Source organism: Thalassophryne amazonica, chromosome 11 (assembly GCF_902500255.1).
Source record: "Thalassophryne amazonica chromosome 11, fThaAma1.1, whole genome shotgun sequence".
Lineage (NCBI taxonomy): Eukaryota > Metazoa > Chordata > Actinopteri > Batrachoidiformes > Batrachoididae > Thalassophryne > Thalassophryne amazonica.
In genome coordinates this window covers 26,743,051-26,770,374 of record NC_047113.1, presented here as the reverse complement: position 1 = coordinate 26,770,374, position 27,324 = coordinate 26,743,051, and the positions used below count along the sequence as shown (strand labels likewise).

General features: G+C 42.4%; 1 protein-coding gene across 1 annotated transcript in view; it reads left to right on the top strand.

Annotated features, from left to right (window-relative positions):
- The first annotated feature begins 1,019 nt into the window (after positions 1 to 1,019).
- The window catches only part of LOC117519808 (E3 ubiquitin-protein ligase RNF38-like), a 32,522-nt gene continuing 6,217 nt past the window's right edge, over positions 1,020 to 27,324 (top strand). Inside the window, 12 exon segments of the mRNA XM_034181052.1 lie at positions 1,020 to 1,914; positions 1,916 to 2,153; positions 7,834 to 7,886; positions 8,027 to 8,208; positions 11,573 to 11,936; positions 15,111 to 15,248; positions 15,367 to 15,555; positions 16,481 to 16,642; positions 16,899 to 17,002; positions 19,102 to 19,183; positions 19,267 to 19,388; positions 24,521 to 24,620. Coding sequence (XP_034036943.1) covers positions 1,852 to 1,914; positions 1,916 to 2,153; positions 7,834 to 7,886; positions 8,027 to 8,208; positions 11,573 to 11,936; positions 15,111 to 15,248; positions 15,367 to 15,555; positions 16,481 to 16,642; positions 16,899 to 17,002; positions 19,102 to 19,183; positions 19,267 to 19,388; positions 24,521 to 24,620 — 1,797 coding nt within the window. The 5' untranslated portion in view covers positions 1,020 to 1,851.

Below are 27,324 nucleotides of genomic sequence, written 5' to 3'. Positions count from 1 at the left end.
GTAAGATGATGATGATCATTTATACAGAAATAAGCTATTTTGGAGTTTTTCTGGCATCTAGGTTTATTTTCTTTGCATGAGCAACCAGCTGATGTCACGCTTCCTTTCTTTACACCGATTGGCAGTCCTTGTGTCCTTCCCAGCATCCCTCACGCAGATTGGCAGAAGCACCATGTAATCTGATGTTGCTATCAAATGTAGGTCATGACGTCTGGTCACTTGAATTTCTGCCCTTCAGGGGCAGAAATTCTGAATTGTTTCCAGACAGTGCAAATTTTGATCACATTGACAATATCATATTATGAATCCCTTATTTAAATGCTCAGGAATAAAATTATAGTGGTGCCAAAGAAAATTATTTTTGTGACTGAAATTAAAAAAACTAAACGAAAAAACAAAAACAAACAAACAACAACAACAACAACAAAACACAGGGGACATCTGACTTTAATAAGCCGACTATAGTCAGGAAATAAATATTTTAAACAAGTAATATAAATAAAAAAAGCTTTTTAATTCCGTAAAGCATTCGGAGTTCTCAATTTACTGTACACAAGTGTTGGAAATTTTAATAATCATTTTGCACATAGATTACAATTATAAAAATGGTTATCAATGAATATATATACACATCAGTGAAAATAAAAGAGTGACACAGGTGTGATATAATATAAAACTTGAGGTATTTTTTGTTAATATTCAATTTAGACCCGTGAAATACAGACAAAGCGTCATCTTGTAATTCTGCAGGAAGATACTGAATAATTAATGAGCTGAGCTTCTGCTTGTGGTTTGCCAGGCATAAGTAGTCAATCCCGATAGCTAAACGCGTCTGTTAATATAATTCAAACTGTTCGGTGAGGCGTGCCTGGTTTTGGCGTTTGTCGTATAATTCTTTTTTTTGTTTTATATGATTTTCTTCACAAGTGCACCTCTATTCAAGGCACTTACAATGTACGATCGCCGCATATCTGTGATTGATTAGTTTTGTCTGGGCAGAAAGGAGCCGCTGCCATTGATTGATCTCCACTCCCCGCACATCACAAAAACAGTCGATAGTGAACATAAGAGGGGATTTAACTCGGACAAATAGTATCCGTTGATTGCTGGGGATGGTAGTTGTTTGTCCGTGTGGACTGCTGGTTTTCTTCAATAACGACGTTTAAATGGAACAGTGGGAACGTAGGGAACCTGTAATGTCGGCACTGTTGGGCTTGTTTTCCCTGCGTGAGTTCGCTTCCTGTTAGCCTTCAACTAGCTGTAAAATTAATTATATTATGTTCACGAACCAACTGCGTTGCGAGTGCAACTTATCGATTGTCAGTTCAGCTGTGGTTAAATAGCGATTTTTTTTCTAATAATTTTGTCTGAGCTATGAGGAGAAGTGGTTTTATTTAACTTTGCTAACTCGACAGCTAGCATTTTGCTTCTGTTAGCATTAACTTGGCTAGCTCAGAGCTAGCTCCGTTTACTTATGTGTAGTTTGTTTAAAATACGTACATATGTGTGATATTGGGAGTTAAATTATGTGCAGTTAATGTTTATAGGAGTACTTTATCGGGCCGTGGTATAGCTTTCGAAACGACAATGGGGATGTTTTACTCTTGTTCGTCCACCGATAGTTTTATTTAAGATACTCTATTTGTTTTTGTTAACGAGCTGATTTCTTTGATATAAAAGTACACGGAGGCTGAACTTGGAACCTTTTCCACATCTCTCATATACAGAAGCGCTTTAAAATGGCTCATAAATACTCTCAGTAGCTGTTCTGTATTATCTGGGCGGGTGGAGACGCTGTTGAGGGAGGTTCTGCCCGAACCTGAGCGTCCATCGACCGCCGCCCTTCCAGCCATGGACACCCCGAGGACTCGATCGAGGTCTCGGTCTGGTTTCTATCACTTCAGCCTGAACGGTTCCGGCGGGGACTAACGGCAGTGGTAACGCAGTCGGTAACGGGAACGTGATGAACGCCAGCGGTGGAGGCGGAGTGAGCTACCCGACGCAGAGCAATCCCGGGTGGGCGCCACACCACGGCGGCCGGAGCTACTCTGAGAGCCTGCAGCAGCAGCAGCCACAGCCGACGCAGGGGAGCTACCTGATCGCAGGGGCGCAGCGCCACTCTGCGCACGGAGCTCACAGACACCCCGCGGCCGGTAAGCAAGCATCCTTCAACAACAGGCCCTGCAGCCCCAGTTCAGTCCTGTAGACATTTAAAATGTACTTCCAGTAAAAGCTGCTGTTTGAATAAATAGCCAGTTGGGTCGCACAAATATAATAGAATTTCAGCTAAACAAACAATGGGAGTTTTATTTTCTATATTTTTATGCTAATCTCATATCCACCTGAGAATTATGCAGTGTAAAGTAAATGGCTCTCATTACACTATTCGCACGGCAAGAGTCTGGTGGCAAAACTTGGAACTACTTGTATAAACACACTGCATTAAAGATGCCATAACCCCTTTAATATTTGTCCATTTTGATTTTTTTTAATTTTATTTTGAAGCTGAAGATGTCTTCTTTACAGTACACTAATCGATTTTCATCATACATACAATGAAAAGAGCATGGCGAAGCGTCAAAGCGAAAATGTCTCGCACTTCTAGATCTAGTCTACAGTCTGCATAAAAAAATTATATTTAAGAGGACTTACTATATCCCTAAATATTACACTGGTGTAAATTATTTAAATATCATACATCCTTGTAAGAAAGGGCTAAGAATAGGCCTACACTGTCTTTTGATACTCTGACACGAGAAGCTTTACCATATACTGCTTTATTATGCCGTTATCTTCCTGGCAATATTAGAACTGCTAAGCCTCAAAGATTTTACAACAAAAACATATCAGTTTTATACGTCTACCTGAGTTTTACTATGTCAATTTTAGAATAAAATGTTTAATCTTATATACTGCAACTGCCATGCTTTTATACATTTATATTAATACTGTAGGTATATTGTGCATATCTTATTATAAATTGCATCTTCAATTTTAATATGTAGTCATCCATTTCATATTGTATATAGCCTCCATCACAAAATGAGGGCCAGGTTTACGATTAGTATTAAACTGGTTGTTGTCAATCTACATTCTACTCTTAACTGTAAACCCTCAATAAAATAGATCATTATTATTATCATTAATATTTTTTTATTTTTACATACAGGCATACGCCACTGACAGGTCTTGCCGGCGAATAGTGGTATGAGAGTTATTCGCACGGCCGCGTTTGTTTATAAAAGTAGTTCCAAGTTTTGCCGCCAGAGTCTTGCCATGCACATAGTGAAATGAAAGTTATGGACATGGCCGGCCCAGTGTAAAATATTATTCAAACGTGCTTTCTGTGAAGCCCTGTAGGTAACATTGGTATGACAATAGACATAATAAAAATAAACCTTCCTCCTCTTCAAAATTCTACATGTACATAAATATAAGCAACCTTTGACATGAAGCTCTGAATTGATCTCTGTTTCCACTGATCATCCTTGAGATGTTTTTACAGCTTAATTGGAGTTTACCTGGGGAAAACTTAGTTTATTGGAAATGATTAGAAAAGGCACACAGTGTCTACGTATAAGGTCCCATACTTGCTGGTGCATGTCCGTGCACAAACCAAGCATGAAGTCAAAGGAATTGTCTGTAGACCTCCGGGACAGGATTGTCTCGAGGCACAAATCTGAGGAAGGGTAAAGAACTATTTTTGTTGTTTTGAAGGTCCCAGTTGCACATTGGCCTCCATCATCTGTAAATGGAAGGGGTTCGGACCCACCAGGACTCTACCTACAGCTGGCCGCCGTTCTAAATTGAGCGATTTGGGGTAAAACGGCCTTAGCCAGGGAGGTGACCAAGAACCCAGTGGTCACGGTCAGAGCTGCAGCATTTCTCTTTGGAGAGAGGAGAACCTTCCAGAAGGACACCTATCTTTGCAGCAATCCACCAATCAGGCCTGTATGGTAGAGTGGCCAGATGGAACCCACTCCTTAGTAAAAGGCACATGGCAGTCTGCCTAGAGTTTGCCAAAAGGCACATGAAGGTCTCCCAGACCATGAGAAACAAAATTCTCTGGTCTGATGGGATAAAGATTGAATGATGCATGTGCAGATGCAAAAGGCTTAATAACAAATATGCATGCGCGCACACACACACATACGAGGTCTGTTATAAAAGTATCCGACCTTTTTATTTTTTTCAAAAACCATATGGATTTGAATCACGTGTGATTGCGTCAGACAAGCTTGAACCCTCGTGCGCATGCGTGAGTTTTTTCATGCCTGTCGGTTGCGTCATTCGCCTGTGAGCAGGCTTTGAGTGAGGTGTGGTCCACCCTCTTGGCAGATTTTTATTGCGAATAAATGTCTGAACGATTTGGATCTTTGCTGCATCAATTTTTTTTCCAGAAACTGTGAGACACCTCCAGGTGGACATCATTCGAAAAATTAATATGGCTTTCAGGAACGATTCTATGGGGATTAAACAGATTACGGGGTGTTACTGCCGCTTTAAGGACGGCCCACAACTGCTGAGAGCGCGGCACGCTCCCAGCCCCCATCGACAGGCTGACACCCCGCTGGAACAACCAGATCATTTCCAACGTGAAGGCTTTGTTGATCCGGGACGTCGTCTGACTTTGACAAAAAGGCTGAAGATGTGGACATCAGCACTTTTTTGGTACATTCCACCGTTACAGGAGTTTTTTTTTTTTTTCTTTTTTTCATGGAAAGAAAAGCAGAGGGACGCGCCATGGAGCCGTTCATTACGCGGGACAAAACCACCTCGGTGTTGGTCTCACAGGACGGCTTAAAGGTAGATTTAAGATGGATTTGACAAGGTGGAGCCAAACAATTTGTTTTTTGACAAATGAAATCAAGTAATTTATCAAAATGGTGGATTATTTTTTTCAGTGATCAGTTACTTCAGTAATTGTTTCAGCAGTACAAGCGCACCTTTTAAGAAGGGACCAAAATTACTGCTTCGTGAAAACAGATTACCTGAGTTGACTGAAGTGAAAGAAATGGTGTCAGTCTTACCCAAGCAGTTATGCTCAGAGGAAACGAGGTCATCACTGCTTGTCAACAGATCTGCTCCAGCCATGTTTGACATACTTTCTCCCTTGCCCCCACCACCGGAGTGAATGGGCAGATCTAGTTTTCTGAAAACAAATGAGTGATTGAGGTCACTTGCACAGTAAATTTGTTAAGGTCTAAGCCAATGGATTGGCTTGCTGCTAACTCAAAACACTGCCCCTCTGTTCTCCACAACTACTCACAGGGTGTCTTTCAGCTGTCGCTATCAGCAGTTTCCACATGTTCCACAGTTGCATTGCATGGGTGGGGGGATAAGTTGAGGAGGCTTTTAGATCTGTTGTTTAAAAGCAGCTGCTTGGATGATAAGTCATAGAAGCAGAGAAGGAATGAGATGAAGAGGTGTTTTTATTTTTTATATATTTTTTGAGGGTGGTGTACTGGTTCAAAGAACACATCAGTTGCATTCAAGGACATTGTCCTCGAGCTGTAGAAATCTATCTACACATACTGCATGCAGATCGCACATGTGGACCAGCAGATAGCTGGAACACCACTGTTTTGCAAAGATTGACATTACTCCCCTATTCAGAAATGTGACTTTTACATTTAAATTTTTTATGCTTTACTCCTATCACTAAGGGGAGTCATTTAGTTCTGATACTCTGCAGCTATTTTTAAATTCATGTCAATCCTTGGTGAGAATTTGTTCAAGAACACATCAGTGCAAGCAAATACTTAATAATATTAGACTGGAAACCAGGCTTTCTTAAAGGCCCTTTAACACATAACGTGAAAGATGCAGAAACTGGAAGAAGACACGAAATGGGGAACCACAAAACATTCTACCTGCTGTCGTGAGGGACCCATGGTTGCACAGGCATGACACAACAGCGATGGTTTTGTGCATGAACACAGTGCGAGCAGCTGGAACGTGTTGCAACACATCACGCCTCTGCTGTGGAGAAAACAAAATAAAATCACACACCATAAAAAAATTACCGCATTTTATTGAATCCCTCTTATCGAGTGGACAACACAAGTATGAACAGTCTGTTCCTCTGTAGATGACCCATGGTCATAGATATACAGTCATGACATGACTGAAGCAGCGCGCTCTGATCATATCCACATCTGCTGCCCTGCCATGTCCAGCCGGCCCCGCACGTGTCTGACTCGACACGCGTGTCCTGTGGGTGGCACGCCGCAGGACAGACACCATGTCATGTGGAACAGCTTACGTGGGTGACATGACTTTCAGGTTGCGTGCTGCGTGTTATGATCTGACGGTCCCTTTTACCTGGGACGCCCTGTCAATGTGCGCACCATGCAACAGCGATATGTGTTTTTATGTATGTCCACGTGAGGACAGCAAGCAGACACATGCGTGTCACAGTGGACAGTTGTAAGGCCATGTACATCAAAACACGGTACGTCTTCTCCAGCTGTGATGCCCAGAACCAGAGAGCTCAACAGCTGCTGCTGTCGGCGGCCACAACTGCTGTCAGTTCAGCGCACACACCAATGTGTCACTCTCTTTCTGTGTTGTGATCATTTTTTAGTTATTATTTATATAATTGTGTATGTAGTTAGTGTAGTACGTATTAATATACATGTCCTGGCGGTGGTCTCTGTTTTTAATGTGACATGTCGTGTGCAGTGAGCCGTCATTTGCAGCTGTCAGCATTCAACTGGGAGGTGGCTCGCCGTGCCTTGTGCGGTCAGAGTGGCTGGCCAGTCACCATCTGTACATACATATCAGCAGTTAATGCAAGTGCGGTGTCGGATGTTCGTGTGCGTCACTTGAAATTTGGCCGACACTTGCCACGAGAGGAATCGAATGGGTTCTCACAGTGCACACTCTTTTAGCCACTGCCGTGTGCAAATAGTTGTAGTAACAGGTGTGCGAGGCGTTGTAAGCAGCTCCGATTTTTCACGAATGGCATGCAGTTCCTTCGTGCACAAGTCGGCTTCAATCGTGTTATGTGCCTTAATAGTGGACTTGTTTCTATAAACTTGGGGTCTCCAACCATTCCTATCGAGTCATTTTTTTACCCCATCTTCCCCAAAATAACAGTAAACTTATTAACTTACAGTAAACACCTTATTAAAAGATAGTGTTCACTTGTTTTATTTGATTTCATCTTCTGAACATTACTGCAGATCCACATCATGTTTTTATTTTAAATGCATGTATGTGATTTTTATTTATTTTTTTGGTATTAAATGTATATATCCACATAACTGAATTTTGCTTGATGCCTAAATTAATGACCACGTAGTCTCATAAATTTAGCATAATTGTTGCCACCAGCTCCTGCTTGTGATGTGTACACATTGAACACACACGTGAAAAGGTTGGTTCCACACTGGTAGTGCAATTGTAGTGAGAGATATGGTGGCAATAGACAGAGACAACATTTCTAAGTGTTTTTCTGCATTGTTTGTTCAGTCAGATAAGTGGCTCCCTCTCATTTTGTATAAAGCACAACATTCAAAAGGCTATTTGAAAAACAGAACCTAGCTGAGGACAGGGTGCAGCACTGTTTGAGCAGTGTGACCGCAGCCTGCTTTGATTTTATTAATTTATTTTGAGGTAGTGTAGTTTGAGATGTCTGACTGCTGGGTTTTGCAGCTGTTTAGTCAACACAAATCATCTAAGCAAGATAAAGTATTTTTAGGCATCCACTGTGATCCTAGAGTGGGGAAAAAATAAAATTAACTGCCACATGGTATTTCTTATTTGCTGATATTTGTTTTTTCTGCGTATTACATGATTTTTATTTTTCCTCTGCTCTGTGGCCTGCAGGAGCTGTGCCACACTTTAACCTTGATAATGTTTGCAGTGAGGATCTGGACAAAGTGAGTATATGTAATTTGCTAGCAGGTTTAGGTTAATAGGATGTGCATGTGTGTTTGTTTTGCTTTGTGGGGGTGGCGGGGGGGTGTTTTTTTTCTTGACCTGACCTACTGTCCTGTGATTCCTTAACCTTTGTTTCCAGATGGAAGACAGCCCAAGCCCAAAAAGGCAGTGTCTTTCACAGCAGTCAGTGTTGGAACTTGGTTCTGCCCCTCCCTCCACTCCTTCCTCTCCTATTCGGCCCTGGGAACTGCCTCCCAGTCGCAGACCCCACCCCCACTACATGCCAGAGAGATGTCACACACCTGTTCGCAATCGTCGAAGGTAAGACTGTTATTATTTTAAATATTATGCTGCCTAATGCAGTATTAGTTTCTAAAATTTCATTTACTTTCAGTGTGTTTAATTCATTAGCCAAAAACCAGTGTTATAATCTCAAATGAATTGTTTTGAGATGTGTATTGTCAGTGTCAAAGGGTCTGGGGTTTGTGATTGACCTTGATCATGGCTTTCTTGGACTGCCTGGACTCTACCATGGACTCGGCGAGGTGATGGTCTACTGGTTAAAGCATTGGGCTTGAGACTAGAGGGTCCTTGGTTCAAATCCCAGCCTGACCGGAAAATCAGTAAGGACTCTTGGGCAAGGAAGGACCTTAATCCCCTAGTTGCTCCCGGTGTGTATGGCAGCAGCCTGACATCGGGGTGACTGAGGCATTATTGTAAAGCGCTTTGAGCGTTTGATGCAGATGGAAAAGGGCTAAATAAATGTAATGCAAAGTGTGTATCCATATGTGATAAAATTAAAGTGTGTGTATGTAATAACATTTGTGAAGTAACTGACCACAAAGCCCATGATTTGCATCAGGACATTTTTCAGATCAGTCAAAAAATTAAATGGGAGATAAATATCACTTTGCCTTCGATTATTTAAAAAAAAAAAAAGCCTAAAAGAACAATGAAAATGAGGACACTTTGCCCATTTTCTTGAATGAAAATGAGGTGTCCTATGTTTCAATATTTTAAAATAAAATTCTTATTTGATAAATTGTAATATAATCTTGTCTTGACTATACTTTGAGATTGCTGGTGATCATCTTTGATCGTCAGCACCCGTGTTGGTGTGTTGAGATATGGGTGAGTCTAATAGTAGCACACATCTTGGTACTCAGTCGAGTAGGAAGATGAGACTTGGACTGAAAGGTGCTGGGTTTTTTTTTTTTTTCCCCGCTTGTTTTAAGTGTTTGAAGTAATCCATTCCTTTGAGTGACGGAACTCCAGATGGTAAATGAACTGTTTCTGTAGCACATTTCAGATACTCAGGATGCTTTACAACGACCCATTACAATATCTCTCTGTCACACACACACACACCAATGTCAGACCATTGGGATAAACTTGAATGGACCTTGCTCATGGGAACCTTACTGGTTTTATTTATCAACCCCCTCAGCCCCCATCTTAATTGGGATTTGATCCCCTAACCTCCAGGACAACACCTTCCCAAAATAGTTTTCTCTTGGGTGTGTTTCCCATCTGATAATGATATGGCTTCTCTTGAGTGCACTTTAAAAATGCCCTTGTGGTGCTTATTCTCAGTTGTTTTCTTTCCTTGAGCTGACTTTCAAACACCCGTCCTGTACATTTACTGTCATCCATTTGGAGAACGTTTCTTTATTGAAGTTTAGTCTGATTGGTGATTGCTTTTTTTTTTTTTTTTTTTTTTTTTTTTTTTTTTTTTTTTTTTTTTTTTTTTTTTATATAAAGGACCTGACTTCTTCAAGGGTACTGAGATTGGTTTGCCTCTGTAGTCCTTCCAGCTCATCTTAAAGTTGTTGTGAAGTGTAGCTGATGGCAACTTTCCAAGCAACAAAAATCTGGCAGTGTAAATTACTAAGTTGGTATTTGTTCTTTGGTTGTTCATTTAATTACAACCCCTGGCAAAAATTATGGAATCACCGGCCTCGGAGGATGTTCATTCAGTTGTTTAATTTTGTAGAAAAAAAAAAAGCAGATCAGACATGACACAAAACTAAATCATTTCAAATGGCAACTTTCTGGCTTTAAGAAACACTATACGAAATCAGGAAAAAAAATTGTGGCAGTCAGTAATGGTTACTTTTTTTAGACCAAGAGGAGGGAAAAAAATATGGAATCACTCAATTCTAGTATTTTGTTGCACCCCCTCTGGCTTTTATAACACCTTGCAGTCTCTGAGGCATGGACTTAATGAGTGACAAACAGTACTCTTCATCAATCTGGCTCCAACTTTCTCTGATTGCTGTTACCAGATCAGATTTGCAGGTTGGAGCCTTGTCATGGACCATTTTCTTCAACTTCCACCAAAGATTTTCAATTGGGTTAAGATCCGGACTATTTGCAGGCCATGACATTGACCCTATGTGTCTTTTTGCAAGGAATGTTTTCACAGTTTTTGCTCTATGGCAAGATGCATTATCATCTTGAAAAATGATTTCATCATCCCCAAACATCCTTTCAATTGATGGGATAAGAAAAGTGTCCAAAATATCAACGTAAACTTGTGCATTTATTGATGATGTAATGACAGCCATCTCCCCAGTGCCTTTACCTGACATGCAGCCCCGTATCATCAATGACTGTGGAAATTTACATGTTCTCTTCAGGCAGTCATCTTTATAAATCTCATTGGAACAGCACCAACAAAAGTTCCAGCATCATCACCTTGCCCAATGCAGATTCGAGATTCATCACTGAATATGACTTTCATCCAGTCATCCACAGTCCACGATTGCTTTTCCTTAGCCCATTGTAACATTGTTTTTTTTCTGTTTAGGTGTTAGTGATGGTTTTCGTTTAGCTTTTCTATATGTAAATCCCATTTCCTTTAGGCGGTTTCTTACAGTTCGGTCACAGACGTTGACTCCAGTTTCCTCCCATTCGTTCATTTGTTTTGTTGTGCATTTTCGATTTTTGAGACATACTGCTTTAAGTTTTCTGTCTTGACGCTTTGATGTCGTCCTTGGTCTACCAGTATGTTTGCCTTTAACAACCTTCCCATGTTTGTATTTGGTCCAGAGTTTAGACACAGCTGACTGTGAACAACCAACATCTTTTGCAACATTGCGTGATGATTTACCCTCTTTTAAGAGTTTGCTAATCCTCTCCTTTGTTTCAACTGACATCTCTCGTGTTGGAGCCATGATTCATGTCAGTCCACTTGCTGCAACAGCTCTCCAAGGTGTGATCACTCCTTTTTAGATGCAGACTAACAAGCAGATCTGATTTGATGCAGGTGTTAGTTTTGGTGATGAAAATTTACAGGGTGATTCCATAATTTTTTCCTCAGAATTGAGTGAGTCCATTCCCCCCCCCCCCCCCCCCCCCGCTTGGTCTAAAAAAGTAACCGTTACTGACTGCCACAATTATTTTTCCTGATTTCTTAGTGTTAAAGCCAGAAGTTGCCATTTGAAATGACTTTAGTTTTATGTCATGTCTGTGATCTGCTTTTTTTTTTCTACAAAATTAAACAACTGAATGAACATCCTCCAAGGCCGGTGATTCCATAATTATTGCCAGGGGTTGTATAATTGTATGAACTCTACTGCATGTTCCTGTTTGTTTAGCCTTAAGCTGGATTTATAGATGTTCAGATATTGTGGCTCCTCCTCCTTTTTAATTTGTGCTTTCATTTTTTTTTTTTCCACTCTAGTCCTCCATTGAGGCGCCAGCGTGGCTGGAGAGACCGTTTAACTCGTCACCACCACTACAACAGCAACCATCATCCCAGCAGCCATCACCACCACCTACACTCCCACCACGGCCCATCACCAGGCCATCAGGATGAAAACTACCGTCACCAAGCCCCACCTCAGGCCTACACAGCATACAGCCAGCAACCTCCCCGAGGACCAGGCCCTGAAGAGCGTGCAGGCCACCATCCACCAAATCCATCCCCCAGGCTCCTACATCAGTCACCAAACCTTTCTCCTCGGTTGTTGCATCCTGCCGGCCACTCACAGCACCCCCATCCATCCCAGCAACAGAGCAGTGTGGTGCTTGACCTCCACGAGCAGGTGAGTATAAGAGAAAAGGTGCTGTTAGCATTATTTTCCCACTGCAGGGACCAGATCAGGAGGACAGGACATTACAGCCACATATGCATTTATAATAACAATGAAATGAAACCCCTTAACTAATTGCAGATTAGCTTAATTTAACCAGTTATGCAATTTCTGCAGACAGCTGACTGCAAAAGAGTTGATTTTAAGTTTACTAATGGCCAGTCAATCTATTTTTATTTTTTTAAGGCCATACTTTAGAGATTATTCACTTTGATATTATAGAACATGCTTTTCAGATCTGTCATATGAAGAAACTTGAATTTGCTAATAATTGCTAGTTGGTGTCATAACTGTAAAAACATGTGGATGCTTTGGAGCTTAAATACTTTTTATGGGCATTGTGAATGTACCAGTACCTATAATACACATCACAACAAACAAATGGCCCCCTCAAAAAATAAATAAAAATCTGCGCAATGTGTTACTATCCTCAGCTGTACATGGCATGATTCTTATGATCACCAAAAGTCACCCTAAGCGATGGCTGTGTTTTTTGATGCACTGTGCTTTATTGATGCTTATTAGGGGTGTTGGGGAAAAAAATCAATTCACGTCCGAATCACGATTCTTATTTATTACGATTCTGAATCGATCCAAAATGTCCAGCAATCAATTTTTAAAGCATTTTTTTTAAAAATTTTCTTGCTTACTGGCTGTGTGTACCGTTTGTCAGGAAACGGCTTCCGTACTACAGCGTCCCCATGGGGGGGTGGTCCGGTGTGCTTCAAACATTCATGAGCTGCAGAGTTCAGTGGCTGCAGCTTAGCATGGCGGACGAAGAGCTAATTCAGCCAGTACCATCTTTGCTGAAGGCGAATGTTGGTTAGACTCTTTCTCTCCGATTGTTCTGAGTTATTTTCATTAGTTACTTCATCCAAACCATCAACATGCTTATTAGACCCCATTCCTGCCAGGCTGCTCAAGGAAGTCCTACCATTATTTAATGCTTCAATCTTAAATATGATCAATCTATCTTTGTTAGTTGGTTATGTACCACAGGCCTTTAAGGTGGCAGTAATTAAACCATTACTTAAAAAGCCATCACTTGACCCAGCTATCTTAGCTAATTATAGGCCAATCTCCAACCTTCCTTTTCTCTCAAAGATTCTTGAGAGGGTAGTTGTAAAACAGCTAACTGATCACCTGCAGAGGAATGGTCTATTTGAAGAGTTTCAGTCAGGTTTTAGAATTCATCATAGTACAGAAACAGCATTAGTGAAGGTTACAAATGATCTTCTTATGGCTTCGGACAGTGGACTTATCTCTGTGCTTGTTCTGTTGGACCTCAGTGCTGCTTTTGATACTGTTGACAATAAAATTTTATTACAGAGATTAGAGCATGTCATAGGTATTAAAGGCATTGCGCTGCGGTGGTTTGAATCATATTTGTCTAATAGATTACAGTTTGTTCATGTAAATGGGGAATCTTCTTCACAGACTAAAGTTAATTATGGAGTTCCACAAGGTTCTGTGCTAGGACCAATTTTATTCACTTTATACATGCTTCCCTTGGGCAGTATTATTAGACGGTATTGCTTAAATTTTCATTGTTACGCAGATGATACCCAGCTTTATCTATCCATGAAGCCAGAGGATACGCACCAATTAGCTAAACTGCAGGATTGTCTTACAGACATAAAGACATGGATGACCTCTAATTTTCTGCTTTTAAACTCAGATAAAACTGAAGTTATTGTACTTGGCCCCACAAATCTTAGAAGCATGGTGTCTAACCAGATCGTTACTCTGGATGGCATTTCCCTGATCTCTAGTAATACTGTGAGAAATCTTGGAGTTATTTTTGATCAGGATATGTCATTCAAAGCGCATATTAAACAAATATGTAGGACTGCCTTTTTGCATTTACGCAATATCTCTAAAATCAGAAAGGTCTTGTCTCAGAGTGATGCTGAAAAACTAATTCATGCATTTATTTCCTCTAGGCTGGACTATTGTAATTCATTATTATCAGGTTGTCCTAAAAGTTCCCTAAAAAGCCTTCAGTTGGTTCAGAATGCTGCAGCTAGAGTACTGACGGGGACTAACAGGAGAGAGCATATCTCACCCGTGTTGGCCTCCCTTCATTGGCTTCCTGTTAATGCTAGAATAGAATTTAAAATTCTTCTTCTTACTTATAAGGTTTTGAATAATCAGGTCCCATCTTATCTTAGGGACCTCGTAGTACCATATTACCCCATTAGAGCGCTTCGCTCTCAGACTGCGGGCTTACTTGGAGTTCCTAGGGTTTGTAAGAGTAGAATGGGAGGCAGAGCCTTCAGCTTTCAGGCTCCTCTCCTGTGGAACCAGCTCCCAATTCAGATCAGGGAGACAGATACCCTCTCTACTTTTAAGATTAGGCTTAAAACTTTCCTTTTCGCTAAGGCTTATAGTTAGGGCTGGATCGGGTGACCCTGGACCATCCCTTGGTTATGTTGCTTTAGACGTAGACTGTTTCATAATTATTGTATGGCCTTGCCTTGCAATGTGGAGCGCCTTGGGGCAACTGTTTGTTGTGATTTGGCGCTATACAAGAAAAAAGTTGATTGATTGATTGAATGTTTGGGCGCATTTTGGATTTAATTATTTGCTGGGTAAGGAGGAGCTTGACATGACTTATGCAGTGTGCAAAATCTGCAAAATGAAAGTTAAGTACTTCGGAAACACTTCAAATCCGCAAGCCCACATGCTACGCCATCACCCGGAACTAAAAGAGGGGAGCAGTGGTCTCTGCCGACGACTGACTAGCGCTTCGCTAAACTGCCAGCCAACTCCGAACGATCAAAGCAGATAAGTAAATTTACATCTACAATCACTTGTTTAACCTTGTAAAGCTGCATTTTCTTAAACATAAACATTTTAAAGTAATTATTTCTCAGAGCTCTTTGAATTGAAAATCGACTCGGAATCGAATTGAATCGTGAGTTGTTGTACGATTTCAAATCCCTGCTTATCATGAAAGGTACATCTGTAGTGCCAGCACTGATGTATGTGGTTTTAGTATGGTTATGGTCATACACAGTATGGTCTCTACAGGAGGTGGACTATATATTATAACCTCAGCTATTCTCTTTAGCTAGTCTCCGCATATAACTGCGAAGCCCTTGGCTCTTTGATGTCCATATTTAGGGTTCGGCTCCTGTGTCATATCCTGTATCCCCTCCGGGATGCCCACCTGGCTTGCCACCTCGCTCTGCCCCTCAGCAGATCCCTACCTGCTCAGTGGTTTTCAGTGGACAGCACTATCCCGTCTGCAGCGTCCCTCCTGTGAGTGCCTGTGTTTCATTCTAGTAGTCCTGATTAGTCATGCCATGCAAGAGAATTAATTTTCTACTTCATATATGCTCAAGGTACTGACTTTTTTTTTTTTTAACCCTTCTCCTAGGTTTTGCAGACCTGTTCTGTACAGCACTTACCTATGACTTACCCATTCCCTTCATTGCTGTCCAGCGACCCGTCCTTCTTGCTTCCTCCTCCACATATTCCTCACCCACCCACCCACATTTCCCACCACACACCTCATCTGCCCCAGCCTGGACAGTTTGGACCATACTCAACACAGCAGGCTCGGTCGGTAAGTAGGTATGGTCTTGTTTGGTCGCTATGGTGTGATCAGCTTCCGTGTTAGTGGATACGACAGCTGTGATTGTAGAAATGTAAATTGATGTGTACAAATGAAAATGTTTGACATTTAAGTACTTTATAAGATCCTTATGCCTGGTTCACATGGCAAGATTTTAAAAATGTCTGTAGGTTTCCAAAACCACGCACGTGGAGATAAAAAAACAACAAAACATAGATCTAACAGCTTTGTTCGTGCAGTGTGTGGTGTAAAGACAACACACTGCACATGAACAGATTTCACACATGAACATTCTCATTCTTGCAAATCCTGTCGAGATTAAACGTGACTTCAGGGTAAACAAACAGATATAGTTTATGGACTATTTCTAACAGGAAAAAAAAATACAAAAAGAAAAGGCATTTAAAGGAGTGGAGAAAGCGCGACAACCGGACTTTCTGGTAAGCCATAACAGCCTGTTTGATTTTGGACTCTGCTCCGTGTTTCCGTCACCTTGCTTTCTGATTGGCTACACATCACATTCAGCAGGCTTTGGAGTTGGGGGATGCCACACATGCTGGGATATCGGGCCAAGACAATCAAACATGCTGAACATCCCCCATTTGCGGTCTGCGCGCAGCCTAGGGCACTCTTAAAGCACCACGCACAGCAGGAATAGCTAAGATTATCTTTGGAGACATCGCGATAAGTCGGTGCATCCTTAAGATTGTTGGAAGGGGAAAATTGGGTCTGAAATCGGCATAATTATCTTTCCGTGTGAACCAGGCACTAGATGCATTTGTCTTGTGCCAGTTACAGTGAGCATAAGAAATGATATTCAATGTTTTCTCAGTGTTCCAGCTTAGGCTGCAGGTGCATGCATTTTTCTGACATCATCCTTTGGTTTTGCACATTTTTCCCTCTCATGCCACCCCAGCCGCTGCAGAGGATAGAGAATGATGTGGAGCTGCTTGGAGAGCACCTGTCTTTGGGTGCAGGACTCCATTACAGCCCTGCTACACACCCTGCCCTCACCCCTCATTCCACTCAGCTGCACTTCCTTTCCCATGACCCCCTGCCACAGGAGTTTTTTGGGGTGGTGAGTAATCCACTATTAGATTAAAGTTTTTAATTCCCCAATGAAGGGGGGGGAAAGTCCAGTAATACAACTTTTCTCACACAACTTCACCTATAATTCAGTGGCAGTCTGTTAAATATTTATGTGACCAGTTGTTGGTTTTTTTTTTTTTTTTTAGTAAACCCCCCCCCCCCCCCCCCCCACTTTTTTTAAAGCTTTGAGTGCAGGAGGAAAAACAAATTAATGTGAATAAGTGTATGTTTGAATTGTCTTAAAGTCTTATCCCAACTTCATTCCTCGGCGTATACCTGGGCGACGGTACCGCTCACAGCAGCCACTGCCACCTTCGCCTTACCACCCTAGTCTTCTGCCTTACTTCCTGTAAGTATAAGTAGTTATGTTTCCTTACTAAAAAAAGATGGTATTTGAAATAAAACAAAAAAATCCACAACTGTCAAAGAAAATGTTTTGTGTGGTTCCATAAATGTACACTTTTTATGATAGAATTGTTTTGATTAATTAGTGTTTTCTTTAAATTTAAGGCAGTTTAGTTTAAGCTAGCCTTCTGTCAGTTATCCACAAGTCTCTGGAGGAATTGATATTTCGGAACAATGTCATGAAATTGACAAATGCTATTTTATGGCATACTTTTCATTGGACATAGAAATGGTAAAACCAGACCAGTAAAATTTTAAAAATCACAAATTTTATTGTTTTAAAAGGGTGTTGAAAAATATTTTTAATTATTAAACATTTACATGGATTAGGGAAAAAGTATAGTTTTGTTTTGTTATAGGTGAGCACTGACTGAAATTTTATAATCTACAGCATTGTTAAATGACATAGTTAATGGGAATTGTTGGGTTTAAAGTAACATTTTGCTCCATAAAAGGTGGGATCATTGAATTGTCTGAGAAGTGGAAGTCTTCAGGCATTGACATTAAGCTTTTTAGTGTACTTGTCCATAGGACAAGTAACCCTGGCAGTTTACTTTTCCTATAGGAAAAGCTGGTTGTCCGGACAAGCTCGCGCTGCATGAAGCGTGCCAAAGGCGCATGTCACCTAGGGGTACCAGAGGGCATGCTACTGTGGAAGTACTGAAATTACACTTTTACATAAATTGCTTCTCTCCTGTGTGGGTAGTAAAATTCAAGTTTCAGTGGTTTTAGATGCATTGAAAGCAAGAATAATGGACAAAAAAATTACGCTTATGTTGTAATATCAAAGTTCTTTTTTGTGTTTGTCTGTTAAGAAAATAAATAACATTGAAAAGTTTAAAAACACATTAATATTTAATGGACATAGCATATGCTCTCTTCTTAAAAATGACACACTGTGCCTTGAGTCCAGGTAGAGTTTCTGTCATGTTGACAGTTTAGCTTTTTTTTTTTTTTTTTTTTTTTTTTTTTTTTTCCCCCCCCTCCAAACATTTTTGAGTGGAATTGCATTTAAAAAAATATATATATATATTGCCCCTAATTGTCTTGTTTGAACAAGAGCTAAATCTGGACTGATTTGATTGTCAAATTGGAATCAAATTTATTTCCAAGTAAGTTCTCACATACAAGTAATTTGATCTGTTATTAGTGCATAAACAACAATAATAAAAAGAAAATGAAGAAAAATTCTGAAGGAGTAAATTTGCTCTTTTAATGATGAAATCGTGGATGAAAAACTTTGAATCAGTTTTTCACACTTTACTGTTTCACTGAGGCCGTGTGGTGAAGATGATCGTTTATTAAAATTGCTTCGCTGCTTTTTATAGTGTGTAGCATCTGATGTTCACACTTTTTCCTCCTCTCTCTTTGTGAGGGAATGAGAGTCTCTTCACTCACACCTTATTTGAGCAAAGTTTGGAAACTTGGCTTTCACCTGTAAAATAAAGCCTATAAATGAATTTCTGGAGCTATGCAAGCAGAAGGAGCTCTTTTTATCTGAAGACTTTGAGTTTTTTTCCACTGTTCTCTCTGAGCTGCAGCCTTCTGGCAGGGGAGGGGAAAGCGGGCAGTTCAGCACAAACAGCCTGGCTGGATTTTAGAAAACTACCTGAGAGCAGGGGAGAGTGTGACAGCACTGTCATAACACTGATGGCATGGCGCCATTGTTCCATTGTCTGGGGAGAACCCTGTGATATCATGTTTTCCGATTGTCCGCTACGTGGAGAGTGGCGGGAAAAACCGAAGATGCTTTCTTGCAAAGTGCGACACGAGACATGTAAATAAGAAAACAAAAGGCGGCGGTCAGGTATTTTGGTTCCGAGCAACTTGTCCGGTTAGACAATGATTTAGAGCATATTGCTTGTCCGATCACATTTTACACTTGTCCTGGACAAGTGTTAATGTCCATGGTAGGTCTTGCTCTTTGTCAGGATCCAGTGTTGTTAAATTTATTAAAGCTTACTGCAGTCATACAGTTGAAGTCAATTTGTCATTTTAAAATAAGTGAACTCAATGCTCAGAGTTGAATGTTGTGCTCTGTAGGTCAATGCTGCCAGTCCAGCCAACAGGTCCTACAATCAGTCTAGAACTGGATGTAGATGATGGAGAAGTTGAAAATTATGAGGTATTCGTTGTTTACACTCTTGTTTCTGTGATTGCAAGACAGACTTGTAATCCTTGCGTCGTTGCTGGCAATGTCTTCCACAGGCCCTCCTAAATCTTGCAGAGCGCCTGGGGGAAGCCAAGCTACGTGGACTGACCAAGGGAGACATTGAACAACTTCCTTCTTATCGGTTCAACCCGAATAACCATCAGTCTGAACAAACACTGTGAGTTACCTTTGACATTAACACAGTGGTTCTCAACCCTGATGTTGAAGGACCACCTGACTGACACATTTTCCATCTCTTCCTGCTCTGTACCAAATTGATGAGCTCATTCATTGTGCAGCCAGTCAAGCCCTCAGACATTCAAGACCAGGTCACTGTGCCACCAGGTTAACCAGTGGTTCCTCTCCCCAGCCACATTTCCTCCTGTGGGATCCAATGGATTGCCCAGGTCGCATGGAGCATACAGTCGCACCAACATTTTTGTTGAGTTTTGTCCCATTTGGTTATCTTCATATGCAAATATCGTCATTCTACTGTGAGCTCCTACAGGATGTCAACTTTTGTCCACCTTGTGAAAAATACTAAATTTTGGCCTTACTTTCTGTAGTCTTTGTTCTGTTGTATGTAATCTATATACAGTAGTGTTCAGAATAATAGTAGTGCTATGTGACTAAAAAGATTAATCCAGGTTTTGAGTATATTTCTTATTACATGGGAAACAAGGTACCAGTAAATTCTCACAAATCCAACAAGACCAAGCATTCATGATATGCACACTCTTAAGGCTATGAAATTGGGCTATTAGTAAAAAAAAGTAGAACGGGGGGCGTTCACAATAATAGTAGTGTGGCATTCAGTCAATGAGTTCATCAGTTTTGTCAAACAGGTGTGAATCAGGTGTCCCCTATTTAAGGATGAAGCTAGCACCTGTTGAACATGCTTTTCTCTTTGAAAGCCTGAGGAAAATGGGACGTTCAAGACATTGTTCAGAAGAACAGCTTAATTTGATTAAGAAGTTGATTGGAGAGGGGAAAACTTATACGCAGGTGCAAAAAATTAGACTGTTCATCTACAATGATCTCCAATGCTTTAAAATGGACAAAAAAAAAAGACGCGTGGAAGAAAACGGAAAACCATCAAAATGGATAGAAGAATAACCAGAATGGCAAAGGCTCACCCATTGATCAGCTCCAGGATGATCAAAGACAGTCTGGAGTTACCTGTAAGTGCTGTGAGTTAGACACCTGTGTGAAGCTAATTTATTTGCAAGAATCCCCTGCAAAGTCCCTCTGTTAAATAAAAGACGTGCAGAAGAGGTTACAATTTGGAAAAGAACACATCAACTGGCCTAAAGAGAAATGGAGGAATATTTTGTGGACTGAGAGTAAAATTGTTCTTTTTGGGTCCAAGGGCCGCAGACAGTTTGTGAGATGACCCCCAAACTCTGAATTCAAGCCACAGTTCACAGTGAAGCACGGTGGTGCAAGCATCATGATATGAGCATGTTTCTCCTACTATGGTGTTGGGCCGATACGAGGTCTATTAGAAAAGTATCCGACCTTATTTTTTTCAAAAACCATATGGATTTGAATCACGTATGACTCAAATCCTTGCGAAGCCTCCGCACGTCTGTCTCAATGTGCCGAAAAAGTGCTGATGTCCACGTCTTCTCACAATTCCTGTGCTAGTCAGATGACATCCCGGATAAAACAGCGTCCAGTTTGGAAATGAACGGCACATTCCACTGTTACAGGAGTTTTTGTCATGGAAAGAGGAGCGGAGGCTTCGCGCGTCTCGGCGGTGCTGCATGGCGCAAAGCAATGCCGTCATGAAGCCTCACGGGACATGTTCTGGCATGTCCAGGCACATCCACAATCTCTCGGATAATCACTCGATGGAAAAACCACCGACAGCTGTCTGAACGCCATCTCAAAGCCGTCCTGTGAGACCAAAACTGAGGTGGTTTTGTCTCGCTTCAGTAGCGAATCCATCGTGACGCGTGAAGCCTCCGCTCGGCTTTCCATGACAAAATCTCTTGTTAAAAGTGAAATCTGCCGGAAAATGGTTGATGTCCAGCTCTTGTGATAACCAGAGAAATGGCACACGATGGTCACGGATCCAGACAGCCATCCGTTTAGAAATGAAATGGTCGTTCAGCCTGTCAATGGCGGCTTCGGAGCGCGGCACGCCCCACAGCCGCTGGGGGCCGTCCTTAAAGCGACAGTAACACTCCTTATTCTCTACCAAGCCCGTAACAATTTCACTGAAAGCCAGATAAATTTTTCTAATGGTTTCCAGCTGCCAGTCTCTAACAGTTTCTGAAAACATTCTGATGGAAAAAAAAAGCCGAAATCATTCCGCCATTTCCTGGCAATGAAATGAGGGGGCTGGACCACTCCTCACTCAAAGCCTGCTCACAGGCGAATGACGCAACCGACAGGCGTGGAAAAACTCACGTATGCGCACGAGGGTTCAAGCTTGTCTGACGCAATCACACGTGATTCAAATCCATATGGTTTTGAAAAAAATAAGGTAGGATACTTTTCTAATAGACCTCATATATTGCATACCAGGTATCATGGATCAGTTTGGATATGTCAAAATACTTGAAGAGGTCATGTTGCCTTATGCTGAAGAGGACATGCCCTTGAAATGGGTGTTTCAACAAGACAAATCACCCCAAGCACACTAGTAAACGAGCAAAATCTTGGTTCCAAACCAACAAAATTAATGCCTCGCAGATGTGAAGAAATCATGAAAAACTGTGGTTATACAACTAATACGAGATTAGTGATTCACAGGATTGCTAAAAAAGCAGTTTGAACATAATAGTTTTGAGTTTATAGCGTCAGCAGCAGATCCTACTATTATTGTGAAAACCCAATTTTCTGCTTTTTTATTTTTTTTATTTTTTTTTTATACTAATAGCCCAATTTCATAGCCTTAAGAGTGTGCATATCATGAATGCTTGGTCTTGTTGCATTTGTGAGAATCTACTGGTACCTTGTTTCCCATGTAACAATAAGAAATATACTCAAAACTGGATTAATCTTTTTAGTCACATAGCACTACTATTATTCTGAACACAACTGTGTGTCCATGTGAAGTCATACACACATTTTCTTGAACGGGCTACAGAATCTTCATTCCAGAAGACCAGAAGTCTTTTGAAGATCAGTGACCTTCGTTTTTTTTTTTTTTTTGTGGGGAAAATGGTTAACTTGTTCAGTAACTGTGTAAACACAATATGATCTGAACAAGCTGTGGTTCATTACAGTAATGTTAGTCATTCATGTTGGGGTGGAGAAGAAGCACTTTAAAGATTTGTGGCTTTGACTTGCTTTTTTCTGGGGAAATGTCTTTATTCATCAGTCATATTGGACTTCACATCAAGTGAGAGGTACTAAGTGCTAAAGTACCATTTATTTTCTATTGCTACTCAAACATTCTGACCATAGGTGAAGATTGAGGTCAACTAAGTTGATTCCTTCAGCTTATGAGTCAGTGCCCTCTGCAAAATGGTGGTCCATCCTGATGCCGCTCTAATACAGTTGTATGTAAAAGTCTGGGCACCCCTGATAATGTTCATGATTATCCTTTATAATCATTGGTTGTCTGGATCTTAAATTTCAGTTAAATATAGCAAACAAACACACTAATATTTGAAGAGGTGAAATGGAAGTTTCTAGTATTTACAGAATGTGCACAATTAAACAGAATTATGCATAAATTTGGGCACCCTTGTCATTTTATTGATTTGAATAAATTTAGCAGGAATTATTGGAACACAAAATTGATTTGGTAAGCTAATTGACCCTTGACTTCCTTATACAGGTGAATCCAATCGTGAGAAAGTTTTTAAGGTGGCCATTTTCAAATGTTTCCCCTCTTTGCATCTCTTCTGAGTGGCAGCATGGGAGCCTCTAAACTCTCAAATGACCTGAAAACAAAGATTGTTCAACATCATGGTTTAGGGGAAGGTTACAAAAAGCTGTCTGAGATTTCAGCTGTCAGCTTCCACTGTGAAGAACATAGTGAGGAAATGGAAGACCACAGGCACAGTACTAGTTAAGGCCTGAAGTGGCAGGCCAAAAAATATCTCAGATAAGCTGCAGCGAAGGATGGTGAGACAATCATCGTCAACCCACAGACCTGCTCCAGAGACTTACAACATAATAGTGTCTCTATGCATCGTTCAGCTATACAGCGCACTTTGCACAAGGAGATGCTATAATGCAGAGGAAGCCTTTTCTGTGTGCATGCCACAAACAGTCGCTTGAGGTATGCTAAAGCACATTTGGACAATCCAGCTTCATTTTGGAATAAGGTGCTGTGGACTGATGAAACTAAAATTGAGTTTTTTGGACATAACAAGCGGCGGTATGCATGGCTGAAAAAGAACACAGCATTCCAAGAGAAAACATTTGTTACCTACAGTAAAATTTGGAGGTGGTTCCATCATGCTGTGTGGCTAGTGCGGGTACTGGTAATCTTTTTAAAGTTGGGGGTCACATGGATTCCAGTCAATATCAGTAGATTCTTGAGAACAATGTTCATGAAACAGTGACAATGTTGAAGTTGCGCTGGGGCTGGATCATTCAACAAGACGACAACCCTAAACACTGCTCAAAATCTACTAAAACATTCATGCAGAGGAACAAGTACAACGTTCTGTAATGGCCATCTCAGTCCCCAGACCTGAATATTATTGAAAATCTGTGGTGTGATTTTAAGTGGGCTGCCCATGCTCAGAAACCAACAAACCTGAGATGTTTAGTAAAGAAGAATGGTCCAAAGTACCTTCAACCAGAATCCAGACTCTCATTGGAAACTATTGGAAGTGTTTAGATGCTGTTATTTCTGCAAAAGGAGGATCTACTAAATATTCATTTTTTTTTTCTCCTCTCTCTGATGGGTTGCCCAGATTTATGCACCTGCCTAATTTTGTTTAAAGAATTATTGCGAACTTTCTGTAAATCCTATAACCTTTATTTCACTTCTCAAATATGTTTGTTTATGTGATATATTTAACTGAAATTGCTGATCCAAACGACCAATGATTTAAAAAGGAAAAACATGGAAATCATCAGGAGTGCCCAAATGTTTACATACAACTGTACCTGTTGATGTTGGGCTCTTAAGCAGGACTTCCAGATGCTTGAACATGGCAACTTACTTCAGAGCTGGAAGGACATCCACCTGTATTTTGGCAGCAAAACATGGCATCTGAGTTGGAGATTCTTTACGTTACAAAGACAAACAACTCGTCGAAATTTATTTCAAATCCAGTGTCGCATAGGGTTTGCTTTTGAAGGTCATTGTTTCGTGCTGTAGTAACTACTGTGTTACAGGTGTGTGGTGTGTATGAGTGACTTTGAGTCCCGGCAGCTGCTGCGAGTCCTTCCCTGCAGCCATGAGTTCCATGGGAAGTGTGTAGACAAATGGCTCAGAGTAAGTGTCAGCAACATGCACACAAGCCTTCCTGCAGCCAGTCTAAAATCCAATGGTGCATGCTTAGTGTGAATGTAGACATGCAGTGCAATCAAAACATACCTCTGTTTTTTGTGGCTTTCACTTGTAGTTTGTCTGATGCAATAAAACAATTCTTCATGACCCTCCCCCCCAGTGCCTGATACACAAGGTTCCAGTGTTTGTATTGTATTAGCTGACACCAGTACCAATCTGATACCATTTTTCCTGTCTTAAAACAACTAATCTGTTAAATACATCCATCCATTTTCTTCCGCTTTATCCGGAGTCGGGTCGCGGGGGCAGCAGCTCAAGCAAAGCCGCCCAGATCTCCCACACACACCTCCCCCACCTTCTCCGGGGGAACCCCAAGGTGTTCCCAAGCCAGCCGAGAGATATAGTCCCTCCAGTGTGTCTTGGGCTTCCTCCCAGTGGGACGTGCCTGGAACACCTCTCCAGCGAGGCGTCCAGGGGGCATCCGGAAAAGATGCCCGAGCCACCTCAACTGACTCCTTTCGATGTGGAGGAGCAGCGGCTCGATTCCGAGCTCCTCCCGAGTGACCGAGCTCCTCACCCTATCTCTAAGGGAGCGCCCAGCCACCCTGCGGAGGAAACTCATCTTGGCCGCTTGTACTCGCAATCTCGTTCTTTCGGTCATGAGCCAAATCTCATGACCATAGGTGAGGATCGGAACGTAGATCGATCGGTAAATTGAGAGCTTTGCCCCCCCCCTACTCAGCTCTCTCTTCACCACGACGGTCTGATACAGCGACCGCATCACTGCAGATGCTGCACCGATCCGTCTATCGATCTCACGCTCCATCCGTCCCTCACTCGTGAACAAGACCCCGAGATACTTAAACTCCTCCACTTGAGGCAAGGACACTCCACCGACCTGAAGAGGGCAAAGCACCTTTTTCTGGTCGAGAACCATGGCCTCGGATTTGGAGGTGCTGATTTTCATCCCGGATGCTTCACACTCGGCTGCAAACCGCCCCAGTGCACGCTGAAGGTCCTGATTTGACGAAGCCAACAGAACCACATCGCCCGCAAACAGCAGAGACGAGATTCTGTGGTTCCCAAACCAGACCCCCTCTACACCCTGGCTGCGCCTAGAAATTCTGTCCATAAAAATAATGAACAGAACCGGTGACAAAGGGCAGTCCTGACAGAGGCCAACGTGCACTGGAAACAGGTTTGACTTACTACCGGCAATGCGAACCAAGCTCCTGCTGCGGTCGTACAGGGACCGGAGAGCCCTTAAAGGACCCCGGAGCACTCCCCACAGGGTGCCCCGAGGGACATGGTCGAACGCTTTCTCCAGATCCACAAAACACATGTGGACTGGTTGGGCAAACTCCCATGAACCCTCGAGCACCCGATGGAGCGTGTAGAGCTGGTCCAGTGTGCCGCGACCAGGACGCAAACCACACTGCGCCTCCTGAATCCGAGGTTCGACCATCGGTCGAATTCTCCTCTCCAGTACTCTGGAATAGACCTTACCGGGGAGGCTGAGGAGTGTGATCCCCCCTATAGTTGGAACACACCCTCTGGTCCCCCTTCTTAAACAGAGGGACCACCACCCCGGTCTGCCAATCCAGAGACACTGTCCCTGATCGCCACGCGATGTTGCAGAGGCGTGTCAGCCAAGACAGCCCCACAACATCCAGAGACTTAAGGTACTCAGGACGGATTTCATCCATCCCAGGAGCCTTGCCACCGAGGAGCTTTCTAACCACCTCGGTGACTTCAGCCTGGGTAATGGATGAATCCGCCTCTGAGTCCCCAGTCTCTGCTTCCTCTTTGGAAGACGTGACGATGGGATTGAGGAGATCCTCGAGGTACTCCTTCCACCGCCCGACAACATCCCCAGTCAAGGTCAACAGCTCCCCACCTGCACCGTAAACCGTGCTGGTGGAGAGCTGCTTCCGCCTCCTGAGGCGTCGGACGGTTTGCCAGAATCTCTTCGAGGCCGACCAATAGTCCTCCTCCATAGCCTCCCCGAACTCCTCCCAGACCCGAGTTTTTGCCTGTGCGACCGCACGGGGTGTGGCACGCTTGGCCTGCCGGTACCTGTCAGCTGCCTCTGGGGTCCCACCTACCAACAAAGATAAGTAGGACTCCTTCTTCAGCTTAACGGCATCCCTTACTTCTGGTGTCCACCACCGGGTTCGGGGATTGCCGCCGCGACAGGCACCAGAGACCTTGCGACCACAGCTACGAGCAGCCGCATAGACAATGGAGGTGGAGAACATGGTCCACTCGGACTCCATGTCTCCAACCTCCCCCGGGATCTGGGAGAAGCTGTCCCGGAGGTGGGAGTTGAAGACCTTGCTCACAGAGGGTTCTGCCAGTCGTTCCCAGCAGACCCTCACAATACGTTTGGGGCTGCCAGGTCTGACTGGCTTCCTACCCTCCCAGCGGATCCAACTCACCACCAGGTGGTGATCAGTCGACAGTTCTGCCCCTCTCTTCACTCGAGTGTCCGAGACACGTGGCCGAAGGTCAGATGATACGACTACAAAGTCGATCATCGACCTCTGGCTCAGGGTGTCCTGGTGCCACGTGCACTTAGACACACTTGTGCTCAAACATGGTGTTCGTGATGGACAAACTGTGACTAGAACAGAAGTCCAACAACTGAACACCACTCGGGTTCAGATCGGGGAGGCCATGCTTCCCGATC